At 51.6% G+C, this 16,022-nt stretch overlaps 1 protein-coding gene across 2 annotated transcripts; it reads left to right on the top strand.

Moving 5' to 3' along the window:
* The first annotated feature begins 1,433 nt into the window (after window positions 1-1,433).
* On the top strand, window positions 1,434-15,176 carry SMUG1 (single-strand-selective monofunctional uracil-DNA glycosylase 1). Of its 2 annotated transcripts, XM_014542030.1 has the most exons (5): window positions 1,434-1,523; window positions 2,243-2,384; window positions 7,873-8,075; window positions 12,473-12,774; window positions 13,785-15,176. In XM_014542030.1, exons 2-5 carry the CDS (start codon window positions 2,380-2,382, stop codon window positions 14,310-14,312), a joined length of 1,038 nt encoding a protein of 345 aa, XP_014397516.1. In that variant the 5' UTR covers window positions 1,434-1,523; window positions 2,243-2,379; the 3' UTR covers window positions 14,313-15,176. The 2 variants fall into 2 exon arrangements, with proteins under 2 accessions (XP_014397516.1, XP_005869198.2); XM_005869136.2 differs by lacking the exon at window positions 1,434-1,523 and having other exon boundaries at window positions 2,369-2,384; window positions 7,915-8,075.
* Window positions 15,177-16,022: the final 846 nt, after the last annotated feature.

Here is a 16,022-nt window from a genome sequence, read left to right on the forward strand (position 1 = left end):
CGACGGAGACAGACAGGGCCCTTCTCCTGCTGCCCCGCCTGGGACGCGCAGGACCAGTGCCGCTCTGTCGGTTTCTTCTCGCTTGTCGGCCTGTCCCTGGCTGACGGTCCCTTTGTCTGTCTAGCTCTTTGTTTGTTTGTCTCTTTGTTTGCCTGTCTCTCTCCCAGCTCCCTCCCCTCTCCTGCTGTTTGTTGTCTCTTGGTCCAGACCTCTCTACCCGTCGCTGCCCTCTGCCTTGGCCATCTCTCTGGGAGAGAAAACTGCCCCTGGGGGTTGCGGTATCCATGGGTCTCTACCTCCTGATCTTAGACAGGCTCTTCTTTTTCCTCCTCCTGAATCTGAGTCTCCATTTCCTCTTTTTAGGGGTGGCCCCACCCTCTGCCTCCTATCATATTGATAAGACTCAGGAGTGTGGGCAGGTGACTATATTTAGAATTGCTCAGGCATTGGAACAAAGGATTTAATTCATTTGAGAGCCAATACTGCATTTCAATCTTCTAAGGGCAAAGCAAGAAGAAAATAATGACTGCAGCATGAGGCACACTGGTTAGACATTCAGGGGGACTTCCCAAAAGGGAGGTGTGGGAAATATTAGAATAGGCCAGGTACAAGAGACTAAGCAGCGCCTTCGTAATCTCCTGTGTAGGAGCCCCTGGGAGGGAGTACGCGGGGAGATGGGCAGCCTGACAGGAAAAGGCCTTTTGATGTGTGGTGGCGGCGATGGGCATGAGAAGGCTCGGGTACCAGCTCCTGCCAGCACCTGCCCGAGGGTCCCACCTGCGCAGCCTCCCCGGTGGCTGGGAGAGGCCCGGGGAGAGGGTGTGGAGGAAGTGCTGTCTCCCCACCTCCACCTCGTTTCCCCACCATCTTCCCAAGCTCAGGACCACCCCGCCCCCCAACAATCCATGAGAGATGGCTGCTGGGGACGGAGTGATGTATGTAATGCAGATAAAATGTCAGCAATTCTAAATGGGTCCGGAGATGCAGTTTACCCCTTCAACAGTTACTTATTGAACCTACTCTGGGCCGTATAACCCACTGGGCCATAGAAATAAAGGACTGCGGGGGAGGAAGCGGGCAGGAGAGGGAGGGGCGCGGGGGGGGGGGGCGGGGGGGGGGGGGGGGGGAGGGAGAGAGGGCGGAGCAGGGGGGAGAGAGGAAGGGAAAATGAGATGTGGGTCCTCACCGGGACCGCAGCAGGGGCAGACACCCCCTCCCCCAGCAAAGGCCCGAGGAGGGGTGGGCCCAGGCGGCAGGAGCCCAAATGAAATTTTGAAGAGGGAGCTGGAGGGTGGGGGGTGGAGGAGAGGAGGAGGCGGGCGGGGGCAGCGGGGCCGGAGCTGCTGATGTATAGCGGTTTCATAACTTCCTCAGTATTAAAGGCAGGTTCATGGGGAGGGCAGCGCCATTAATCACAAGGCTGAATGGGGCTGGGATTTGCTGAGAGGCGCGCTTGCTGTCTGCTGCGCCTGCCCGGCTCAGGGCGGGAGGGGGCAGGCAAGGATGTCCCTGCTGAACTAGGGGTAAGACCCCAGGAATCTATTTTGGGTTTGGGCAAGTGGGTCCTTGCCAGTAAGGAGGGGAGGGGGCGCTGTGGAGCCTGGTGGGAAGAAGGGAAAGGAGGGTTGTGGCCGGGGCTGGGGGCAGAAGGGCTGGGGGAGTGATGGGGCAGCAGCTGAGGGGACCCTGGGGGAGAAAAACTGGGGAGGGAGGATTGTGCATTTGAACATGAAATTGATCACATGTAAATATAATGCAAATGACATGCAAACGAGCACAGGATTTCTCTGGGTCCATAGCTCAGGCATTCTCTTTCTTGGACTGAGAATTGGGGCCAATTTGCATCCAGTTCCATGCCCACTGCCTTGTTTCTTTATTATTAATACTTTCTTCTTGTAACATAAAAATCCATACCTGAAACCTGTATGCTCCTGTTGACCAATGTCACCGCAATCAATGTAATAAATAAATAAAAAATATTTTCAGAGGGAGAACTGAAGGTTTGACGTTTTAAGAGGGTAATGGAGCCAAGGTGGGGCTGGGGCTCCGGCCCGGGAAAGGGAGAGGCCGCCCCTGGGAATGGTAGCATCAGGAAACTGACATGCCTGAGTGAGCGTGAGGGAGCCCAGTGGCAGGACTCCTGGCTCCGTGCCTGAATTGATGGGGGGAGACAGGTCCGATCAGATGAGACAAGGATGTGTCGCACGTTCTGTGAGGTGGGCCTTGGCATCCTCTCTTACAGGTGAAGAAGGAAAAGATCAGCCCAAGGTTCAGAGAGCAATGATCTTCCTCAGTCACACGCTGGTGAGGGCCAGACCCGATTCCAGGTTTCCTTGAAGGCTCACTGCTCCCTTCAACCCACCATAGGAGCATCTCCGAATGAGGTAAACAAAAACAGAGAGCAGATATCATGTTGTCAATACAACAGGCATTTATTGAGCACCTAGTGGATACAAGGCAGAGGGCCTGTGCTCAGGAGACCGAGTGCTGACCTCTTAAAACACAGTCTAGGTGGGGCCACCAGGCATTTTAGCAATTAGTGAGACACTTCACAGTTAGGGACGAGGGTCACCAGGGAGGCACCAGCAAAGGGAAGGTCAGGGAATGTTTCTGAGGGGAAATGGCATTTGATATGGGCCTTGGCGAGTGGGTAGAATGGATTCAGTGGCAGAGATGAGAAGGGAAGAATGTTCCAGGCGAGGGGGGCAAGGTGGGCCATTGTGCAAAGGCAGGAGACCCCGGTGCGTTGGAGCAGAGTGTGTGGAGAGGTGTGAGGGAGGTCGAGCTGAGAGGCTAAGGGTGTGTGTGTGTGTCAGGATGTGAGAAGGTTGAGAGGCCCAGCCAGGGATGTGAATGTTACCTGGCGGTCAGCCGGAAGTAGAGAACAGGGTCAATCATTCATTTGATCTTTGATTCAGCAAACAGACAGAGTGTGCACTAATCACATGCCAGGGCTGCCCTAGTAGCTTGGGATGCAAAGATCTGATGTGTCCCTCCTTAACCCGTATAGTTTTGTTAAGCAGTGTCACCCCAATAAACTGAATAAGGAGGAAATAAGATGTGTCCCTCCTTCAGGAGGGTCGGTCAGCAGCAGCGTCCTCATCAGTAAATGGGGTAGAAGAGAGGGTCCCTCATAGCGTTAGTGTGAGGGTTAAATGGGAGGATCTATATCAAACACCCAGGGTGCTGTCTGATGGAGGAGAAGCACTCATGAGGGTTAGCTATTGCTGTCATCATCCTTCTCACACTTCCGAGAGGTGCGGGATGGGGGACAGAGGCAGGGAGGGGGTCGGCAGTCTGCTGCAAAACCTGGGGAGGGACAGGGTGAGGCAGTGTGGGTGGGAAGGAGGGGACAAGAGAAGGCAAATGACAGAGCCAGAGCCAGGGGCAGAGAAGCGTGGCCTGGGAGCACTGCAGGGGGCAAGGGAGGCCATCCTTGGTCAAGTCCCTGTTCTGCTGCGGGTTCCCTGGGAGTGCAGGGCAAGGCAGGGCCTGGGTGGTGGGTTGGCCAGAAGCTGGGATTCTTGGATCCTCTTCCCACTTGGCTCCTCTTCCCCCTCCCAGACCCATCTTGACTCCTCTTCTCAGTTGCTTAATTTGGCTCAACCTGTGGGAGATACTCCTCCCCGCCTCTGCCAAACGTGTAACTTTCTTCCTTCTGCTGCAGGACTTGGGGACCCCTTGGCTGTCTGTCTGTCTGATGTCTGTGTGGTCCGCTCAGGATAATTGCTCTGGACAACTCTAACACCACTCAGACAGATTGGCTGGCCTCCTGGCCCGACATCTCCCACCACTGCATCAAGCCAAATTACTCAGCCCCCCCAGCCCCAGGCTCTGGTGAAATCCGATTAGCAAGGAGAGAGCTGCACTGAGCTGACAGCTCCTTCGATAATTGCTTCCCAAGTAAGCGATGCAAATCAGCCCATCCAGCCTGTCCCTGCTCCCCTCCTGGGAACCCAGGCATCCAGGCCCCAGGAGAGAACAACTGAGTTGGGGAGACTTGGAGGCTGTCACCTGCCTCCAGTGAAGTGGCCATCAATCCATAAAGCTCATCTGTGCTGGCTTGGGCTTGGGCTTGGGGGCGTTGGGGTGGTGAGGGTGGACCAGGGACCCCACTAGCTCTGCATTTCTGTCTTAACAGAGAGTGTCACTCTACCCCTCATTCTCTCCCCTTGGAGAAGAATCCTATGTACCCATTTCCCAGTAAGGTAGATGAAGGCAGAGAAGACACAGAGACAGGGAGATGGATGGGAACAAATGAACCCTGTCACAGGCTGATTCTCCTGGTTTTCTAATTCTAGAAGGGAGGTGGGAATGGGGCCTTAGGACTGCGGAGAGCTGTCTGCATTTGTGAGTCCCCTCTGCACCAGGTTGGGGGAAATACTTTGAGGGTTAAGTCCCCACAGAGCTGGGAAGAGGCTGTGATACCATATATCTTGGGAAGCTTGCGGAGCCCGATCAAAGCCGGAGACTTTGTGCCTGTACTTGGATGCAGTGGCCCTTCCTCACCCCACACCTCAGGGACCTCTCTCCACTGCCCTAAATTAGGTCGCTTTACAGGCCTGTTAACATCTTTCCTTCCTATATCTTTATCTCAAGTTCTTTGTTTCTTTGACTCTGTCATCCCATCTCTGCTGATTTTGGAGACCTTAAAGTACTTTCCTTGCAGTCATGAACTCCCAGCCCCCAACCCTAGCCCGTATGGGGCACTGTCATTGTAGAAATAGCCAGGGACCAGTTGCCTGTCTTGTCCTCTGTGCCCATGTGTCTGTCATGGCTCTATGGCCTGGTTCCTGGGGCCTCAGACTAGCATCTGCCTGAGAACTTGGCACATGGTCATAACAACAGCTAACCGTATGGAGCATCGATTCTGTGCTGGACACCATACTAAGCACATTATGTAATTAAGTCATTTAATTATCACAAGAGGAGACACGGATTACAATGATCATCCCATTTCACAGCTGAGTTAAGTGAGGCACAGGGAAGCTAGGTAATTGTCCAAGGCCACCACTAGCAAGTTGGCAGAGCTGGGATTCAAACCCAGGCCGTCTGAGTCCAGGGCCCACACTCTAAAGGCCTCTGCTATGTCACCTCTCCTCTCCAATGCTCTTTCCATGTTTATTGGGCTGACTGCCAGCGGGTAACTGCCCAGGGGAGTGGAGCTGGGGGGAGATGGCTCCACTGAGAGTCAAACACTGAAAACCTTTGGGGTTCCCCGGGCCAGAGGTGGTGGGAGCTGACACGGGTGACACCTGGGGAGGGGAAAACATGGCCCTCACTTCTACAAATATCTATTTCTGCGCTGGAGCAGTGCAGCTAGACAATTTCCCCTTCCTACTCAGAGCATGGAGGCAGGGGAAGGGCTGAAAGATCGGAGTCAGAGCTATGACCTCCAGAGGCCGATAGATGGCGCTCATGGCCCAACACAGCCCAGGCAGCCCAAGGAAACCAAAGGAAAACAAGCCTGAAGTTAACCCCTTACCGCCGGCGCTCAGGCCCCAGGAACAGGCTGATGGGTGGCAGAGGGCCCTGTCCCAGGACCGGCTGGCCCCTAAGGAATGAACCAATTCTCTAGGCTCTGTCCAGGCCACAGCTGAGTCTGCTTCTATCCATAAGGCTCTATCCATAAGCCAGCAGCCAGTCACTTGGAGATTTCCCAGAGGCCAGGAGTCTAAGACAAGGACAAGGCACGTTGTGAGGGCCCCACCTCAGCCCAGTGCATCTCTCAGGCTCTGTCTCTGGAAAGTTTATGGGTGTCTATTTCTAAGCATGGAGGTGTGGAGCCCCTCCTTCCATCTTCCCTCAGAGGGACTCACTCGGTAGGGAGGAGTAGCTTGGGCTAGAGGCAGAGAAAGGTCCTAGGTCCCTCTTGGGTCAGCTATAGGGACTTACTGTGGGTTCCCCAAAACTCAATTTCTTCCTATGTCTGGACCCCTATCTCTGGGCTCCTTGGGGTGAATGGCCTTACAGGGACACAAACAGTTATCCAAGTCTTCCAGGAAGTTGAAATTGGGCCTGGGGTTCTAGGGATCTTCATTTGTCTGTCACTCATTTCACTCAAGTTGGAATGTCTGACTTGCAGTGTGTAGGGGCTTCCATGATGAAAAACCGGAAGTGCTTGGCAAGCAAGGGCAGAGGGGTGGGGTGGGCAGGAAGGTTGTCTAAGGGATGGTGAAGCTCCTAGAATTCTTAAACACTGTTCCCCATTTCATACTAATTTTTGTTAAGAAACACACAAGTACATAGATGTACAGAGATAGAGGAACCTGCGGGAGGTGTCAGTTCTGGAAGCTCAGGGTACTCTTATTTCAGTCATTCCAGAGAAAAGGAATGAAGCAGATACAGGGAAATAGATGTACACAAAGAGAGATAGAGTCACACAGATTAGAAGAGGCTAGAGATAGAGATAGATTTATTTGGGGAGAGAAAGGCCAAGACACAGAGAGGGAGAGACTCTGACACAAATGAAAGCTCAAGAAGTAATGGACTTTGCCAGGTGGATGAGTAATTAAGTTTCCAAAGTCTTGTAAGGTTGAGAGTAGTTTCTCACCTTTGGTATCAGTGTGTCACTGCTCATAGTTCCCTGAAGCTCCTGCTGCACTCACTAATTTTTTGTCTGTTAGTAGGAGAGCAGGGGAGGCTTGGGAAGGGGGTAGCATCCTTGTTTTCTCACTTCTTCCTGTTCTGGGTTTATTGGTCTCCTTCCTTACTACCTGCAGGGAGACCTGGCTTCTTCCTGATCTCAGTCATGGCTGTGCTGATGTGTGCAAGGGATGGAGGTGGGAGGAATCTAGATCACTGATTTCAGGGGGTTCCAGTCTAATGAAACAGAGACAGACCCAGACAAAGGACAAGAACAAAACTATGAGTGGGACAGCTTTGCACACTGGTATTGGGTTGCGGAGGTGGGAAGGAATGGACTATTAGGAATGCAGCCATGGGATTGCAATGGGTCAGTAGTGGTGTCCTGGACATAGTATTTGAAGGAGAGGGTTGGGAATGATGGGAGGTTATAATGCTGGGCAAATAGTAGTGCAGAGGGGAGAGAGAAGTCAAATGGTAAAGCCATGGAGACTTAAAGCCATTATTATGACTTGTTAGCTGCCCTGACTGGCTGGTGTTACTCAGTGGTTGAACATCCACCTATGTATGAACTAGGAGGTCACAGTGTGATTCCCAGGCAGGGCACATGCCCAGGTCGTGGGCTTGATTCCAAGGAGGAGGCATGCAGGAGGCAACCGATCAATGATTCTTTCTCATCATTGATTTTTTTAAAAAAAATATCTTTTTATTGATTTCAGAGAGGAAGGGAGAGGAAGAGAGAGATAGAAATATCAATGATGAGAGAGAATCATCGATCAGCTGCCTCCTGCACTCCCCACATTGGGGATCAAGCCCACAATCCGGGCATATGCCCTTGACCGGAATCGAACCTGGGACCCTTCAGTCCACAGGCTGACGCTCTATCCACTGAGCAAAACCGGCCAGGGCTCATCATTGATGTTTATATCTCTGTCTCCCTCTCCATTCCTCTCTGAAATCAAATATATATATATATATTTTAAAAAGGAGTTGTTACGAGATGACAGAAATGCCTCTGTGGATGTTCTACATACAGTCCTAGGAGGGCTGCAAAGGAGAGAGGTCTCTTACACCTGGGGCAACAGGAGGGCTAGAACTGGTTTTTAACCATGTTAATACCCTCAGGTGGGTTGAGAGGTTGGGATGGTTGAAGCTCCTTGATTCTTAACCCCTTTCGGGAAAGTGTGTGGATGAGCTATGGAAGGTTGATGCCTTTAGGGCTAGAACCCAGGATCTTCGAGGTCCTTAAAAAGCCTGGCCCTCACTTCTCAAATGTTGTTGATTCAGCCCTGAAGTAAAGAATAAACTACAACCCCCAGCATCGCTTAGCGCTAATTTAGCACGCTTTCCGGGGACTTGCGCATTTCCGGCGGAAGTGGCCGCGACTACGCCAATCACCTTTCCTAAGCAGAGCGGACTACGATTCCCACTGTCCTCCGCGTCCGGGGGCGGGGAAAAGGACTCGGAAACCGGATGGGCAGCTGGGCCAGGTGAGGAAGTTGGAGGCTAGAACCCAGGGGCGACGGGGGCAGGCTCGGGGTTCACGCGGCTTCGGGGTGGCGGCAGGCGGGGAGTCGGGATGTCTGCGTTTTGGGGCCTCTCGCGCTGTTCGGGGTTCGTCCCGGCGCAGGGAGCGCACAGCCCTTGGAAGCCTGGAGGCCTGCGGGGCGAGGCTTTCTCGTCGGGCGCACGCGGAGTTTTCTTAGGGAGCCTTAGTCGTCTGCCCCCTCGGAGCCAGGAGCAAGGATGAAGTGGTGTTTTTGAGCGCGTGCTCTGTTATCTTTATTATAATTATTGGTTTTAAGGATTTGCTGATTGTCCCTGTGGATTCCTGGGGTGCCCATAGGGACAGGGGAGTGGAGAGTGTCTTCCATTCTCTCTTCACTTTCTGGGTTTAGTGTCAGAAAGCCTAGGTGTCCAGACTTATCGCTGGGTCACCCTCCGCTTCCTCTACACTTAATGTGACACGACACTGTGACTTATAAAGTATCTACTAGTATGTGTCTTAAGTCTCTGGCCCTTGATGACTTTAGATAGTGCTTCCAAGTTCCTCTTTTGGGTTCTTACAGTGTTTTGTTGGGGACATTAAAGCTCCAACCACAGTGTATTACAGTTGTTTATCTGTCATCTCAGTGGTTTATGAGCCTGGCCTACGTTTTTTTTTTCATTTGGGATTTCTTCCCCACCAAGAAACAGACTATTACAGTACCTATCATGTAAAAGACTCATATATATTGAAAAAAATAAACCTACTGGTGCTAGGTTAGGTGGAATTTCTCATTTTCGTTTCATAGAGTTAAGTGACTCTCTAGAGCAGTGGTTCTCAACCTTGGCTGCACATTAGAATCACCTGGGAATCTTTTTAAAATCCTGATTTCTGGGCCTCATCGTCTGGAAATTCTGTTTCTTTGTTATCTGTTTCTCTGTTACTAATGTTGTGGCCTCACCCCATAACAAAGAAACAGAATTTCTGGAGGACAAGGCCCAGAAATCAGGATTTTAAAAAGATTCCTAGGTGATTCTAATGTGCAGCCAAGGTTGAGAACCACTGCTCTAGAGAGAACCTTCTTAGAGTTGAAACCTGGACTAGAACTTGAGTCAGATGACACCCATTCTGTGGCTCTTGCTATCAGATCAGGCTTTGAAACCCTGGAACACTGAAATAACCCTTGTCACTTTGTGTACCCCCAGCCTTGCTGTCTCCAGCATAGGTCTCTGAAATCAAAGGTAGGTCCCACTTACGGCCCAGAGAGATCCCGCATCTGGAGCAGCCAGTCCACTAATGTTGGTGCTACCTGGGGAGAGGCAAAGCAAGAGCCTCTGAGGCATTGGAGTCCTCCCCAGCTTCCTTCTCAGCATGTGCCTGAGGCCAGTTGCCCCTGGGTAGCCAGCTGGATAGGTCAGTTAAAGAATTCTGAGATCAGACGGGGGAAGGGGTTCCTAAGTTTGGCCCCTGATTTTTTCCCCTCTCTTCCTCCAGGCTAGGGTCAGAGAACAGGTTGATGGATCAAGCTGTTGTGTCAACCTTGAGTTCCTATCTGGGTTACTCTTAACCTGGGCAAGGGGTTGAGAGGGAGAAAGAACCATGGTCTACGCTATGGGAGGTCCAGACCTGATGGAAACACCCCAGAGCCTGGCAAGCCCTGGGAAGGGGCAGAGTACAAGTGGGCAGCTGAGCCTTCAGCGAGTCAGGATGTAGAAGTGGAGCCGAGTCCATCAGGAACAGCTCCTTGGTAGGAGGTAGTTTAAATAGGGATGGACAGAGCTGAGCAGGTGTTCGTTGACTACTTAGTAAGAGCTAAGACCTTGCAGATATGGAGGGAAACTGAATAGTGACTGGCCTCTGATCTCAAGTACATTGAAGAGGGAGGTATATGAATTTATGAAGAAACTACTAACCATGGTGACACAATGGTTCTCAGCCTTCACCCACCATCAGAAACACCTGGGGAAGCTTGTCAAAAATACAGATTCCCAGGCCTTGTGCCAGATTACAAAGCTTGCTTGAATACTCCCTCTGCTTTCTCCCTTCTTCTTCTTCCCTCTCTTCTTCTTCTCTTCCCCCTTTCCCTTCCTCCCCCTTTACATGCAACATCTCATTCTTTTATATTATACTAGAGGCCTGGTGCATGGATTCGTGTACCGGTGGGGTCCCTTGGCCTGGCCTGCAGGGATTGGACCGAAACCAGCTCTCTGACATCTCCTGAGGGGTCCTGGATTGCGAGAGGGTGCAGGCCAGGCCAAGGGACCCCACTGGTGCACGATCAGGGTTGGGGAGGGACCATGGGAGGGCTTCAGGGCGTGTCCAGCCTGTCTCTCCCAGCCTGGATCTCGCCCAGTCCAGGCAAGACCCCAGCAGCAAGCTAACCTACTGGTAGGAGTGTCTGCCCCTGGTGGTCAGTGCGGTGGTCAGTGTGTGTCATAGCGACCGGTCGAATGGTCGAATGACTGGTCAAACACTTAGCATATTAGGCTTTTATTATATAGGATTTTAAAAAAATATGTTTTTAGTGATTTCAGAGAGAGTGAGAGAGAGAAACAAATGAGAGAGAATCATTGATCAGCTCCCTTCTGCATGCCCCCCACTGAAGGTTGAGCCTGCAACCTGGACCAGGAATTGAACTGTGACCTCCTGGTTCGTAGGTCAACACTCAACCACTGAGCCACACCAGCTGGGCATATTAATATTATTTTAAAATAACTTTATTTTTCAAATACAGTTTACATACAATATTATATTATTTTCAGGTGTACACCCCAGTGTTTAGACATTTATACAGCTTATGAAGTGATCATCCCGATAAATCTAGTACCCATCTGACACCATACAGTTATTACAATACTATTGACTATATTCCCTATGATGTGCTTTACATCACCGTGACTACCAATTTGTATGTAATCCCTTCATCTTTTTCACCCATTCCTCCAACACTTCTCCCATCCGGCAACCATTAAAATGTTCTGTGTCTATGAGTCTGTTTCTGTTCTTCTTGTTCGTTTATTTTGCCTTTTAGATCACACATATAAATGAAATCACTCTTATATCAACATTATTAAGTGAATGTTATTATTTTTAGTATTTGGATGAGGAAACCAGAGACTGGCTCTGGTTACATTGCTTGTAAGAGAGTCTGGTAGTCATCCCACTTACCACTGAGGATTCTTGAATGTGGGCAAAAAGCTGGACTGGGCTGGGGAGGTTGTAGAATTAGCAGGGGTGGCTGAGTGAATCATCTAAGGCAGTGGTTCTCAACCTTGGCTGCACATTAGAATCACCTGGGAATCTTTTTAAAATCCTGATTTCTGGGCCTCATCCTCCGGAAATTCTGTTTCTTTGTTACTAATGTTGTGGCCTCACCCCATAACAAAGAAACAGAATTTCCGGAGGATGAGGCCCGGAAATCAGGATTTCAAAAAGATTCCCAGGTGATTCTAATGTGCAGCCAAGGTTGAGAACCACTGATCTAAGGCAAGATGGTTTGGGTGATTCAGGGCTCAGTCTTGAGTCAGATAGTTTGGGTTCAAATCCCAGGTTCATGACTAACTAACTGCATAACCCTGGGCAAGTTGCTTGATCTTGCTAAGCCTCAGTCTTCTCACCTGTAACATGGGAGCAATAATACCCATCTCCTGGGGTTGTTATGAGTATCCATGGGGTGTATCTGGCACGGAGCACTTGCTTACCACCTGGAAGCTATTGTAATTGGCCCTTAGTAATTAGTCTCTGAGCTATGGCTTTGCACCTGCATCTCATTCTTCAGCACATTGGTTCCCAGGACACGGCTCATCCTGGCTGGGCTTGTTTTGTTAAGCGGGACATTGAAGGTGCTGAAATTTTGCCACCAGTAGACATTTATTGGAAACTTACCATAGCTTGCCATGGTCTAGGACAGTGATGGCGAACCTATGACACGGGTGTCAGAGGTGACACGCGAACTCATTTTTTTGGTTGATTTTTCTTTGTTAAATGGCATTTAAATATATAAAATAAATATCAAAAATATAAGTCTTTGTTTTACTATGGTTGCAAATATCAAAAAATTTCTATATGTGACACGGCACCAGAGTTAAGTTAGGGTTTTTCAAAATGCTGACACGCCGAGCTCAAAAGGTTCACGATCACTGGCCTAGGAACAGACTCAAGACCGAGCCTGATGGAAAGGAGGCTTGGAGTGGGGGATGGGTTATTCACATCAGGTGATGAGTGAAGGGGAAGAGAAGAGGTCCTTTCGTTACCAAGAACTGAGATGAGCTTAGTCCTGCCTGGAGGTTGGGGGATGACTGATATAGTCTCTTCCGAGTCCAGGAAATGGTAGTGGAGCCCTGACCGGTCTGGATCCCTCCCACTCTAGGGCTGAGGGGCCTCTGTCCATCTCTTTTCCAGGTGACGGTGACATGGCTGTGCCCCAGGCTTTCCCACCGGGGCCCCTTCATGAGCCTGCAGGTACCCTGGTGGAGCCCCAGCTCTGCCCTCGAAGCTTGGCTGAGGGCTTCCTGGAGGAGGAACTTCGGCTCAATGCTGAGCTGAGCCAGTTGCAGTTTTCTGAGCCCGTGGGCATTATCTACAATCCTGTGGAATATGCGTGGGAGCCACATCGCAGCTACGTGACCCGCTACTGCCAGGGCCCCAAGCAAGTGCTCTTCCTGGGCATGAACCCGGGACCCTTTGGCATGGCCCAGACTGGGGTAAAGGGCTTGGCTGTCCCTGGTGGGTGGAGTGGGAAGCTCAGGGGGGATGCTTGGCTGCATGTGCTGTGGAGGAGGAGAATGTGTGCGGCTGTGCGGGGCTCCCATCCCTTCCCAATACACACACTGGCTCCTGTGGGTCTCAGACGTTCTCCTGGCCTCACTGCCCGTCGTTAACCAAGGACATTAATGGTAGTTCCGTTTCCTCTGTGAGCTGTCTGCTAATTGCCTCTGAGAGCCCTTCCTTCCGCCAGCCCCATCCTTACCTTACCGGATCTCCCTTCTCCCTAGAATGTGGTTGGGATCAGGAGAGGAACCAGGACTACTGGGCCCTCAGGAGAGACTGGTTGACGGGTCGGTATGGAATCGATGCAGCGTCTTCAGGCAGCCTGGGCTCTGTTTCTTAGCTGAGGAGAGGTTCAGACCAGAGCAGGCTTCAGGGCCTGCCTGCGTACCTCTCAGGCCCCAGGATGAGTGACTGCCCCTTGGCGGGGTGCTTGGCAGGTGGGGGAGGGGAAGAGGCTTCAGGGCAGGAGGCTCAATCGCTTTTATTGACCCCAACTGGGGGATGAAAGGTGGTCAATGATGATCGATGGAAATGACAGCCTGAGGCGTGGGGCTGAGAGGGCACCCAGAGAGCAGTGGTCAGCCCTGTCCTTGTGCCTCCTCTAACCCTGGCCGCCTTTCTGTCTCAGACCATCCATTCGTCCTCAGTACTACCCATCAGGCCTTACGAAGGGCCCGGTATCCCCGTGAACTCCCTGTACGTGGTCCCAAGGGCTAGTGGGGGTAGACGCAAACAAATAGGTCTGGACCACAGTCCACAATGAAAAATTGGAGAAAGAGGGACAAGATCAAACCACAGGACCAGGAATCCTAGTCTCAGGCCTTTGGGTGAGTGGGGGGAGGTGTTCAGGCTAGATCCTCATGGAGAGTGAAAAGGGGTCATTTGGTCCAGAGAACGGGTGTCAGGTCTCCAGTTGGAACCGTCACGTCTCTCTCCTCTGCAGGTACCCTTTGGGGAAGTGAGCGTAGTCCGGGACTGGTTGGGAATTGGGGGCTCTGTGTTGACCCCTCCTCAAGAACACCCTAAGCGACCAGTGCTGGGGCTGGAGTGCCCACAGTCAGAGGTGAGTGGTGCCCGGTTCTGGGGCTTTTTCCGGAACCTCTGTGGACAGCCCGAGGTTTTCTTCCGCCACTGTTTTGTCCACAATCTGTGTCCTCTGCTCTTCCTGGCTCCCAGTGGGCGCAACCTCACCCCCGCCGATTTGCCTGCCAAGCAGCGAGAACAGCTTCTTGGGCTCTGTGACGCGGCCCTCAGCCGGCAGGTGCAGCTGCTGGGGGTGCGGCTGGTAGTGGGCGTGGGGCGGCTGGCGGAGCAGCGGGCACGGCGGGCTCTGGCTGGCCTGATGCCCGAGGTCCAGGTGGAGGGGCTCCTGCACCCCTCTCCCCGGAGCCCACAGGCTAACAAGGGCTGGGAGCCAGTGGCCAAGGAGAGACTGAATGAGCTGGGGCTACTGCCGCTGCTAACAAAATGAGCGCCCCTGGGGCCCGGCAGAGGGACACATTCAAGGCCCCCAGGTCCTTCTTGGGCGAGCAGATGACTACACGCCTCCTGGACTGGAGCAGGAAGATCCTCCTCGGCCGTCTGGTTGCTGGGACCTGCCACGGCAGTTTTGACACTATTCCGTCTTGCTCTCCTGATTCCTGCCTTCTTCCCCTTCCTTTGAGCATTGCCTTTTTGGAACCTAACTCCACAGAGAGGCAACACCTGCAAACTGCTTACTTCACTGTTTCCTTGAGAGCCTCTGTTCAACTGAGTGACCTCCAAGGTCTTATTTGCTATCTCAGAGAAAAGATCCTGCCAGGATGCGCACCCATTCTCACAGAGGAGTGTCCTTCAGCTGACCCCTCTCCTCACAGGGACCAGGACAAAGCACGGGGCATGGGTATTAAGAATGAACTTACGGAAGACTGAGGCTGGATCAGAGAGAGGAAGAATTCAGTGTGGCAGAGTGGGGAAGGCTCAAAGACCTGTTGAGACTTGTGAACTTGACTTTGGGCATGTTGATTAACCTCTTCAAGCCTTGGGGTCCTCATCTGTAGCGTGGGGATCCCTACCTCATGGGGTTGGTGTGGGGATTAACTGAGATAACACTTAAAGTGCCTTGTGTGGTACCTGGCACATAGATGCTCATTACACCTCTTTTTTTCTTGTCTCCGGTTGGGGAGTCACTGCACTACAAGGGAAGCCCCTCCACTTGAAGGCCTTGGGGAGAAGTCTCAGCCTCCACCTGTGGCCTGGGGGAGGGCAGACTTGCCCTGCCAGAGATGGACCAATGACTTTATGAAAAACCCAGCCTGTGATTTTTCAGTCTAAGCATTAAAAGCTCCTAAATCTTTTCGTGTGGGTGCTTTTTCCCTGTCCTGGGAACATGACAGGGGTGGAAAGTGGTAGTTTATATTTTCCCTCCTACCTCTTCACTGTTGGCAAAGGGTAGCTGGGGTGTGATGTAAACATTTCCAGTTGCCTTACCAAAGCAGCAGGTCTCTGCTAGGGGCCTGTCCAGTGGCTTGTCTTCTGCTCCGGGCGCTCTGGGGAGCAGGTGGTGGGTGGATGGGAGCCTGGTGTCTCCAGCTAACTCATTTCTTATGTCAGTTGCATGGCTGGCTGGTGTGCCCATTTGGCAAGGGTTGGGAAAGTGAATCAAGCTGGGAGCAGAGAAGGTCCTGAGACCACCTTAATGAGGAGCACATGGGCTCTTCTGGGACAAGTCATCTCCAGCTTTCAAATTTAAGGCTTTTAGTATAAGTGTCTGAGTCTCCCCCGTTCTCTACACCCCAATTGTATAATAAAGAATTTTACTGGTCTTTGTCCTTGGTTCTTTAGAGGGAGCCTCTAAATCCTTGGACTTTCCCAAGTGATAGGAATTTCTGTTATTCATGGTAGATCCCTCAGACCACACCTGAGTTTATGATGAAGTTTGACTCAGGATGACGGTGACCATGCCAGAAAGGCCAACCATGTGATTAGAGGGTTGGGGCTTTGAGTCAGGTGATATCAGCCTCCATGGAGGAGAGGGGGCTAGAGATTGAGTTCAACCATGTGGCCAATGATTTTTTTTTTCTGTATCCAAAATGCTTTTATAAAAGAATATAAACACAAAATGATTTTTAAAATATTTTATTGATTTCAGAGAGGAAGGGAGAGGGAGAGAGATAGAAACATCAATGATGAGAGAGAATCA

Source organism: Myotis brandtii, unplaced genomic scaffold, assembly GCF_000412655.1.
Source record: "Myotis brandtii unplaced genomic scaffold, ASM41265v1 scaffold29, whole genome shotgun sequence".
NCBI lineage: Eukaryota > Metazoa > Chordata > Mammalia > Chiroptera > Vespertilionidae > Myotis > Myotis brandtii.

Excerpts from the sequence above, each read along its gene's own strand:
- SMUG1 (XM_014542030.1), top strand. Across the intron at positions 8,076-12,472 it reads CGGATGGGCAGCTGGGCCAG|GTGACGGTGACATGGCTGTG; the intron begins GTGAGGAAGTTG and ends TCTCTTTTCCAG. Across the intron at positions 12,775-13,784 it reads TTGGCATGGCCCAGACTGGG|GTACCCTTTGGGGAAGTGAG; the intron begins GTAAAGGGCTTG and ends TCTCCTCTGCAG.